The sequence below is a fragment of the Pleurodeles waltl genome, chromosome 6 (assembly GCF_031143425.1).
Source record: "Pleurodeles waltl isolate 20211129_DDA chromosome 6, aPleWal1.hap1.20221129, whole genome shotgun sequence".
NCBI classification, from domain to species: Eukaryota; Metazoa; Chordata; class Amphibia; order Caudata; family Salamandridae; genus Pleurodeles; species Pleurodeles waltl.
Window position 1 is genome coordinate 1,638,934,396 of NC_090445.1, and position 10,741 is coordinate 1,638,945,136.

Consider the following 10,741-nt stretch of genomic DNA (forward strand, 5'->3'; position numbering starts at 1 on the left):
ATATGTATGTATATTTACATATGCATATAACCCCCCCACACACATATATATATATATATATATATATAGAGAGAGAGATAGATAGAGAGAGAGAGATAGAGAGAGAGAGAGAGAGAGAGAGAGAGAGAGAGAGAGAGAGAATATATATGTATATTTATACTATATGTTTATATGATATATTTATTTGGAGGTAGTTATCTTGACAAAAGCATCTTTCTTCAAAGTGCATCAAATGGGCATTGATTGGCACTAGAATGTTTAGGTTTTGCCAGTGGGTTAATGTGATTCTGTGGCTGTAGCTGCAGCGTTTAACATGTAGATAGATAGCTAGATAGATAGATAGCTAGATAGATAAACAGACAGACACACGCCATGGCAGTGAAAATATATGTGTCCCAATAACATGTTATTTAGAACAACTGTACTAACAAACACACATTGACACAATTATTACTACATTGTAAATGTCCAATTTGAGTTTATGACCGCAGTGCAGCAAATTCAACATTACTGCCCCACAGATTCATTGCAATAATTACTTTATATGGTGGGAAAACCCTCATAATGGCCTCTTCAAAGAGATTTAATCTTACTGCATAAATTTAACATTGAATCCTGGGTTTGGATAAATATCTTTCATTGAAACAAATACACAAGAAAAGTGCCATAGCACAAACCAGACACCATTATTCAGGGAGAGGAGGAGCATCAGGACCCACTGAGGGCTTTGCCTTTTGTGCGTCATAGCTCCTCTCAAAACTGAACATTGATAATAAATAGCATCTTACACTATGCATATCTGTCGTTAAATAAATATAGACACACACACACATATATATATATATATGTCCACGCTAATACCACTAATAATTAAGTTCTCTTGTTCCTTTATCCTAAGTTTTTACTATTTTGAATATTTGTATTACTGAGACGCAGTAGAAATGGAGTTAGTTGTCGTTTTTTACGGTTATGATGATGAAACATAAATGTGATTGGACTGTGTTTGAGAAATGCCTGACCTCTTTTTCTCCATCCGTAGGTCAGGTACAATGTGGGCAGGTGCACTGCAGGCTTCCGTACACTGCTCCGCCCATGCACATTAAACCCGACTTAGATGGGCCACTTTCCGGTAGGGGGGAAAAGGTATGTCTAAAACTTTAAAGGAATAATCAATGCTTCACAGTTCTTCTGAAATATGTTCTATAAAAAAAGATATTATGAATAACAATCATATATGACAACGCTATAATTTGCCTTTTCCGACTAGCAGTTTATTCATGAATGTTTTAAAACAAATTTAATTTTTTATAAAATTGAATTTTATATTCTAGTATTGAGTAGTAGGAAAACCATTGGTCAAACCAGCTTTGAATTTGGTATGGAGTACGTCACGCTATTGAATACATAAAATGAAAAGCTACGTAAGTCATAAATCACATCATAGGTGTGGCATCTCTTTTCCAAAACCTAAGAGACAACTTTACTACACCATCTTTTAAAATGAAGGGACGATGTACTCTTAAATAAAGTTACCAAGATGTAAAGATTTCAGTTAGAGGTTCCGAGTTTTATATCAGCCTTTGACTCTGGAAAAACCTGCAGTACGCTTTTCCTGTCTCAGTTTAGAATACTTTGGGAATGTACTAATATAAGCAAAGAATATAATACAATATCACAGTTGTACTATGATTTCTTTAATAAATAATTTAAAGAAAATAAAGAGGAGTTTCAACTTGTACCATACTGGTACACGGGGACTATAATTTGTAAAGTCTTTGTCTAGTTAAAACGTCTTGCCTAATTAACATATCCTAGCACTCTTTAGTTTTTTTTTATTGCAATAATCTTCCATGGTTAGAAACAGTAATTCACTTACATCAAATAATGTATCACATGGTAATTGAGATGCCAGGGACCTGTTACTTTTCAATGTACTTATCTTAAGTGAGGTTCATATATATGAAGCTGGTCAAATAGCAGTAGAAATGAGAAATATAAGGTATTCTGTAAGATGTAACCGAAGTGCCTGGTGTAGTCAATAACCAAATTTGACGCTTCCCTTTTACAAAAAGAAGTTGGTGACTATTGACCTGCCTGTGCCACAAGTGGGTTGATGTTCCTTAAGAAAAAGTCTTCACCTGGTCATTACTGTGATGTTTTTTTTGCTGAATATGAAATTTAGTGATTTCATTAAAGTAATAAATGCTGAAAAAAACAAAGGCCCATATTTACAAGTGGCCTGCGCCACTGGTGTGTCACGCTTTGTGACGCAGTGGCTGCCAGGCTGCTGATCCATGTCTACAAGGCCAACCAAAGGCTCTTTGAGTGGCTTTTCATGGTCTTGCGGATATGGAGTAAGACAAAGCAGTGCAAGTCATTGCGTTGCCTTACTTTGTGTCAGGGAGGCGTTTCCATGGGTGTTCAAACGCAACATCCATGGAGTTTGACACAATCCCAGATTCACAAGGTTTTGTAAACTTGGGAATGCGTCAAAAGCCTACGCCATCCCAGGAGTGGAGGGGGGGGGGCGTAAGAGTGACACAACAGGGAAAAATACCTTTATTTCTCCTTGTTGTTTCCCCTGCCTATATGTGCTATATTTTGCAGCACACATAGAAGGAGGAACTCACCTCCATTGATTGTTTTTGTGCACGAAGGTGCCCGTTCCTGCAGCAAAACAATCTTCCCCACAAAGCAGGCACCCTTGCACCATGGGGCAAGGGTGCCTGCATTGGCACATGGCAGCAATATGTGCGCCATCGTGGGGGGAGGACAGAAATGCGCTGTATCTTGCACATACAGTGCATTTCTGTCCCTTCCTGGTGGCAGTTGCTGGGCCGCCCTGCGCCCGGGCCTTGTAAATATGGCCCAAAGTGTTTCTGCAGTTCAAATTTGGTAATGTAGCTGTGCTTGAAACTACAGAAGCCTGAGCGTCAATGCCTAGGAATGCGAGACTAGGTTCTTTAAAATGCTGTAGAGTTAAAAAATATATAATTATTATTTGTGCTGTTTATGAAATCTATACAAGCCATATCAGTTTCTTCTTTTGTAAACAATGAATGCAAATTTGTTATGAATTGTAGAAGCTGAAAGAAAGCATATGAATATGGTATAATTGTAATTATCTATTATATCAAGATTATTTTTCAGTATGCATTGTAATATTCACTGAGAGTTCAATGTGTTGTTTATTTAAACTATAAATACATATATCATGTGTAAAAGGAAATGCTCAGTTATTTTTAGAACACATTTTACTCATCCTTTTTAACGTTTTGTTCCAGGTTATCCTGTTTCAGTATTGACTACACCACCTCTTAGCAGTAAAGATATGGTTTTATCAATCGATCTTCCTCATCAGGGTGTCAAGAGTACAAAGTATAGCAATGTGGCATCGCCAGACAAGGCAATTTCAAGATTGCTAATGAGCTTCATGGACATTGCCAACGAGCCAATGCCCTTCTCAGCTTCACACTTGTTTACTATGAACTTTCAGGTTAACAATGAATGTTGAACAATGTATATACGCGAGACAGACAAAAGGCAACGCGCCGACATATTTATGGACTGGCTATATCCAGAAAGAAACTAAAACTGAGCAAGACTATATTTATCACTGCAGAAGAAAGAAACGATGGAGTCGCAACCAGCACACCACATCCTGTAAAATATTTCATATACCCTCTGCTTGGTGGTATTTTCTACTTGCCTACATTAGTGCAGATAATATCTCACACTCAGGTGTCGTTTGATTTTCCTGCTTCATTCGCTTGGCTGTTTTTTTCCAGCCACTTAGAGGTTTTTTTTGTTTCACCACAGCTATTCACACTGTGCAACCCTGCGTCACGGGCTGTTGGATGCCTGAAAACTTTCCGAACAAACATTCTGATGGAGAAATAGCTTTGTGTTTTGTGATAAATGTGCTAATCGTGCCACAATATTTTATAATGCAAAATAACTACAGTACACACACAAAACCCAACCTTGTGTACAACGATTTTTTGAATATACTAATTCTTAAATTGTCTCTTGGTCTCTAAGCCTGAGCTGTTTTATCCAAGATGCATCGCCTGTGAAGATCTGTTTAAATCTGGCGACTGACTATAATATTGGAAATTACTGAATTGTACAAGGACTCTCAACACATACCTGAGGATCTTTGTATGCTCCAATAATACTCTAAAATGACGATATTAACACTTTTGTAGACAATGAAAGACAGATGTACTGCTCGGTGAAATCGATGAAAAACACCCATCTTACCATATGATTATTGTCACAGAAACTTAATGAGTAATTTTTCTTTGGATAAGTCCACTTAAACACTCGCAATGTATATACCTCCACGGGGAGAACACGTGTTGCATGTTAAGTGTGTGCAAGTGTGTGTGCCTCAGTATGCTTTGTTTCTGTGTGTGTTTGTGTGTTTTACACGTGCATAGGGACATGGTTATGTGCAACTTTTCAAAAACCCCAGTACTGCTAAGTAGTCTCTTGGTGATATTGCTAAACAGTGGAAGAACCCCCGGGATGTAATGTGAAACGCACAGTACTTCCCAAACTAACAGAAAACATTAGCCATGGAGCATGCCCCACTGTGCGCATTCCTTTGGTCCACTGTTAAAGGATTAGTTGAAGTTGAAATGAAAGAATCACGGAAGAAGAACACTTTGGCCCCAATTACCAGCTGCTCAATACTGGGACTGTTACCAAGTGGCTAAATAGCATGCAATGTTATTGTTTCGCTGCACTAAAATCACCCCATTACTGTGCAGTTATGAGTGAAACCTTACTATCCTTTTATTTCTGAAGGGACGGGCCATGGGGTGATGGGCAGTTAGGGGAGTGCACAGCGCACTCCCCTCAGTGCACATGTGTGTTTGGCCGGCTATCGCGGGCTGACCAAACACACATGCACACAAGGGCTCTCTCCAACCCGCCACTGTGTTGCTGAGTTGGAGAGAGCCTCAACAGGCTCCCAGTCTGCACTGGGGCAGCCAACCAGGCCACTCCATCAAATCATAACTCTGCTCTAAGCAGCATCATGATTGGCGCAGGGCAGGCTGGGAGTATGTTCCTGCAGTGCAGTAGAGAGCAGCGGAGAGCGGCGGCAATGTTCAGGTAAGTTTATTTTTTTTGTATTGTTTATTTTTCTTTTATTCCAACTGCCCACCACTTTTTCAAGTCTCCAGCTGCAACTCGTGATGGGCAGTGCTTAATTTGTAAATAAAAACAGGCCAGGGTCACAAAACTCTCCTCTGAAACATGGGGCTACTGCAAGCACAGAATACTGAGGCAGCGTAATCCTGAAGCCATTTCGGGCCTCTTTAATCCATTTATAGCCACTCCCTGTCTCTTCTGCTTACTCTAGCAGCTTTCTGCTTTCCCCTTTTGTGACGCTTTTTATTTTTCTCTTCTTCTGTCTTTCCCATATGTGTCTTTTGCTAACGGTAAATGTTTGAGGTAGAAACATAAGTGGTGGCCCTCAAAAATAGGTGCCAGTGCCCCACACCGGAAACAACTGCCTCAAATTGAGCACTGGTGATGGGTCAGAGTGGTAGATGTAAGGGTGCGAAGAGAAGGATTTCTGTTTTTAGCATTGTGTGCTTCCCCTGTTAGAACAAAAGTGGCAAGAGACTCCGGGGCATATTTATGAGCCCCTTCCGCAATAGTTGTGTCACCTTTTGTGATGCAACAGTGGCGCAATCCTTGCAAACATATCTGTGAGGCTGAGCAAAGTGACTTTGCGTGTCTTTGAATGGCCTCATAGATATGGAGTAAGGAAAGGCCGTGCAAATTACAGCATTGCCTTACTCTGCACAAAAGAGATGTCGAATGGGCATTGTGGTGGGTGTTCCCAAGCTACACTCACGGATTTTGACGCATCTCCAGATTTATCAACCCTGGTACACCTGGGGATGCGCCAAAATCCTACTCCACCCCAGGTGAGGTCCAACGAGGAGAGATATCTTTATTTTGCCTCTCTTTTTTTCTTCCTTCTGTATGTGGTGCATTCTGCAGCACACATAGAAAGTGGGAAAAGCCTCAGGGGATTGTTTTTGTGCAGGGAGGTGCTTCTACGTGCACAAAACAATCCTGCCTACGATGAAGACATCCTTACACCATAGTGCAAGGGTGCCAGCATTGGCACTAGGCTGCCAAAACGGAGCCAGCTCAGTGGGAAAGGACAGAATGCATGGTATTGTTAAATATGGTGCATTCCTGCACTGCACCAAAAACCCATAAATCTGGGCCTTAGTTGCTGCTGTAGTCAAAGTCTCTATGGATTTTTATGGCCAGTTTTTCCAGCCGAAAAAAGTGCCACGTTTTCCCACACCTGCACAAATGCAGCTGTGGAAAAACCTAATTAATAATTATTAAGGGGAGTGAAATTAACAGATGCATTAATGCATTTCTTTTAACCTGCCTTGTAATCAAGCCCTAAGCATGTTCGGATTCATATGCTAAATAATAAGACCAACTCTCTGACATTACAAAAAGTCAGCAAATATTCATGAAAGTACTAAAAGCCTTCATCCTCACACTATTTTGGCGACCAGAGGAAAAAAAGGAAGGCCACGTTTTACAGCAAATGAGTCTGCCCTTCCACTTCCATCATCTGGACTCTTGGTCTCCAACCACAAAGCGCCAGCATCCTCTAACTAGAAACAATCCAACCATCTGGCTGTAATCACAGACCCACCATCAAAGAAAGTCACTTACAATTTACTACATTACGACAGCACTCACACACACACACACACACATATTTATATATATATATATATATATATATATATATATATATATATATATATATATATTCAATGACAAAACCAAAGGTTACAGGGACGTTATATTTAGGTTCAGAATTTACACGCACAAAACCATAGAAATTCAGCAGTCATAGTTATACTTATCTCAAGACACTATTGCTCTAAAGTAACTATAACTTGCACCATCACCATGCACAGGTTTTCTCATCAATAATTTTATTGCAAATGATGGAGTAATATTATAAATTATGTCATAGAAGATGTGATTAGTGATGTAAGTAGCAGTGTATGACGAAGTTATAGTTACCTTAGAGCACAAGTAGCCACCCAACCCCACCACACATGTCTAAAGGCCATGCGCATCGGGGGTTGGTTGCAGGGCCTGACCTGCATCCAAGCTCTGTGGCCAACCCCCCTACCCGTAGGCAGCTGACCCACATTACTATAAAGGGAGGGGGGCTGTGCAGCCCCCCCTACCTGGGCTGATTTGTGGCCGCTGGAACTCCATCCCCCAGCCACTTCTCATGGGTGCCTTGGCCCTACCCAGGCCACCCAGTGTGCCCTTTTGTGGACCGAGAGGGGACCTCAATTCCCCTCCATCCCATTGCTCCTGCACACAGGGATCAGCAAGAACTGCTGCTCCCTCTGTGAGGGAGCCATTGTTTCATCTTTCTACCTGGCCACTTCACAAGGATAGAAACAATGAAAAAGATCACCACCCACCTCTGGTGAAAGCAAAGGTGAAGGGCTTTCTCTATGGTGATAAATGGTTTCCCTGTTGAGAAAAAGAACAAAAGGCGTCTGTACTCACAGGGAGCTCCATCATACTGTGTGGAATTCTAAGCTATGTAAAAGTCTGGGTGATGTCACATGACTTTCACAGTAGTACGCCAGGAAACCTGAGCCTGCTGCAGCTTTTGAGGCATAATTCCGGGAATATTTGTGAATATACAAATAATATGAAAGTACATTCAGTTGGATATGTACATCTTATCATAGTACAGATTAATTAATGTACTATTCCTGAATAACACAAATTCATGTACATACATGTCCTTGTATCTTCTTTGAGTTCCGGTTTACATGTGACTTAATATCTCATATACAGCAGATGACTGCTCAGATAATATTTCCTTTTCATGCTTATGATACCATCAGCTTAGACGGGGTTTACTCATTATTTTTAGGCATGCAAAATCAAAGAAAATGTTCTTTTCCAATAAATATTATTTATACTTGAAAATTTATGAGTAAGTCAGGCCTTAGCCTGCAGTAAGACAACCACTTAAAGAAATGTTTTACAATCACAACAAGATATTCAGTTGCAATTCACCTTTAACGCAACAACTTATATAAAAAGCTTTGTGAATTACAGGCTAAGCCACTACGTGCATTATCAATTAAATCCATTGCATAGAAAACGTTAGTAAGGGGCATATTTATACTTGTTTTACGCCGAATTTGCATCACTGTTTTACACAAATTCGCTGCAAAATGAACTCCATATTTATACTTTGGCACTAGACCCGTCTAGCACCAAAGTTATGGAGTTAAAGTCATTTTTTGAACGTGGAACCCTACCTTGCGTCAATGAGAGGCAAGGTAGGCATTCCCATGCAAAAAATGACTCTATGGCCTTAGCGCCCTATTAACCCCCGTGCTAGAATTGTGCAAGAGGGAGGAGCGGGTCAAATAATGGTGCAAAGCTTGCTTTTTAACCCCTAGGTCAGGGCAGCCGTTAGGGGGCACTATGCAATAAGCCAACAGGTGCCCTCCCCAGGCCCCAGGGACACCCTCACCCACACCAGAGGGACAGCGGAGGATGGGGGACCCCATCCCAGGTAATTATAGGTAAGTACAGAAAAGTATTTTTTTAATTTAAAGTGCCATTTGGGGCCCTGAAATGGGCCCCCCTACATGGCACTGGGTGCAATGGCCATGCCCAGGGGACCCTGGTCCGCTGTGCTGGCCATTGGGGTGGTGGGCATGACTCCTATCCTTTATAAGACAGGAGTCATGTGGTATGGATGGTTTTGCGTCAGAAAATTACACTAGGCTGGTTAGAGTCTCTTTCTTTTTACTCTAACCTGCCTAACGTCATGTTTTGGTGCAAAACCCCCTTCTCCCATACCTCCACCCCCACTCAGCTAACGTCATTTTTTAAAAATGCTAGCATACCCTTTATGCCGGCTTGCACCATTCCATAAATATGGTGCACTGCTGGCGCTCAGAAATGGTGCAAGCCGGTGCAAAACATTTTGATCCAAAACTGCGTTAGTGCAGTTTTGCAACAAAAAGTATAAATATGCCCCTAACTGTTTTGAACAAGAGAGCTTTAATCCTTTTTCAGACAAAGCACCGTTATATTGTTTCAGGAGATATAATTTTTTAACTTTTAAATAATACAGGGCCATGAGTTTAGGATAAAATATCATATATATCTATCTGTGCATGCTATGAAACGTGTGTGTGTGAGCTTGTGTGCATGCGTGCGTGTATGCATATGCATGATGTACTCCTTGAAAGTAGAGGGACTGCAAATATTTTCTCATCCTTACATATTTTTTGGGTTCATGATTTATAATTTCACTGCTTTCAAGTAAAGTGAAATAACTCACACTAATTCAGTAAGGACTAAATTACTTTGCTGTGTACTATGTCCAAACAATAGTTGTATTATCATCTTACTTTGCACAGTGTGGCACAGAAGAAATTATATCACCAAACAGGACACATCACAGTTTTGAAAATAACTTCTTCCTTTTTTTTTTTTAACTTAAATACATCTGTGAATGCAGAAAATTTGAATTACAAGCAGTGAAACTTACCAAAATATGTCTCCTGATTGTAGCACTTAGACCAGATTTATTAACAATAAATCTCCATTATATTTTATTTTCTTGTATCAAATTTCCTGCATGGCTCATAAAACAATATACAAATTACCAATAGGCATAGCTAAGGTTTTTTTCTAAAATACAGATATTTTTGTTGTAACATGTCACAGTCAAATCTGTCTTGGTTAAAACAGCTTTTAAAGAAAGGACAACCATGGATAATATTTATTTAAAAATTGTAAGCACTTTTTAAAACGTCATTTTGTTATATTCTTTCAATGTTGTGCATTGTAAATGTCCTAAATGTGTAATAAATAAAATGAATACAGGTAGAAGTGCTGGCACTTACATCAATAAACTGATGTAATTTAATATATCTTCTTAAATATGTTTCTAATTACCTTCACAAGCAGTAATCTGTTTTCAACTTTGTTATTCATAAATGACTTCCTACACCACACTGCAGACACACTTGAAGATATGCTTCTGTAATTTTCCTGGCCAATTTTCTATGACGAATAGCTTAGATAGTTATGTGCACATGACAATGCCACCCAAAGTAAGATACAGGGTTTAGAATTTAGAATTAAAAAAAGAAAAACATAGTATATTTAAAATTGGTTGAGGGCTGATGACATTGTTATAAAATGTAATTAAATCTCTTCAGCTTAAAAAAGAGTTTCTGGTTTTCCCTTGGATTAATTGTGAATTCAATGAACATATAACGTAGTTCTTCAATAAAACAATCTAATCAATTTATTTACCTTTTATATGTATCAATCTAAATCACTAGACCCTAAGTTAATGGTAATCAAGTTACTCCTAATAAGATTAAGGACTTGCTTAAAAGAAGCGTGTTTAAATTTGTTCCAAGTACGGTGTTCTTGTTTCAGTCACTGACTGGTTGGAAGCAGGGGTCTGACCAATGTTCTTACAATGGCAAAGTACAACCCAGGTTATGAATGGATAGCTCTTGTAGACAATTCATATTGTAGTTACCCTCAGAATGTAATTAATGTGTAGCTTCTATGCAGCCAAAGGGAAGAGAGAATATATCAATGACAATATACCATTATAAAGAACGTATTGGGACTCTAAATAAAACGCCATGACATCAAAGATCCACCC

The 10,741-nt window shown here is 39.5% G+C and overlaps 1 protein-coding gene across 3 annotated transcripts in view; it reads left to right on the plus strand.

The window, feature by feature from the left end:
• Window positions 1-10,239, plus strand: part of LHX6 (LIM homeobox 6) — a 324,148-nt gene extending 313,909 nt beyond the window's left edge. For all 3 annotated transcript variants that reach the window (XM_069241534.1, XM_069241535.1, XM_069241536.1), the window contains 2 exons: window positions 1,040-1,143; window positions 3,285-10,239. In XM_069241534.1, the coding sequence (XP_069097635.1) occupies window positions 1,040-1,143; window positions 3,285-3,305 (125 nt within the window). In that variant the 3' untranslated portion in view covers window positions 3,306-10,239. The remainder of the gene's footprint in view (window positions 1-1,039; window positions 1,144-3,284) is intronic.
• The last annotated feature ends 502 nt before the right edge of the window (window positions 10,240-10,741 follow it).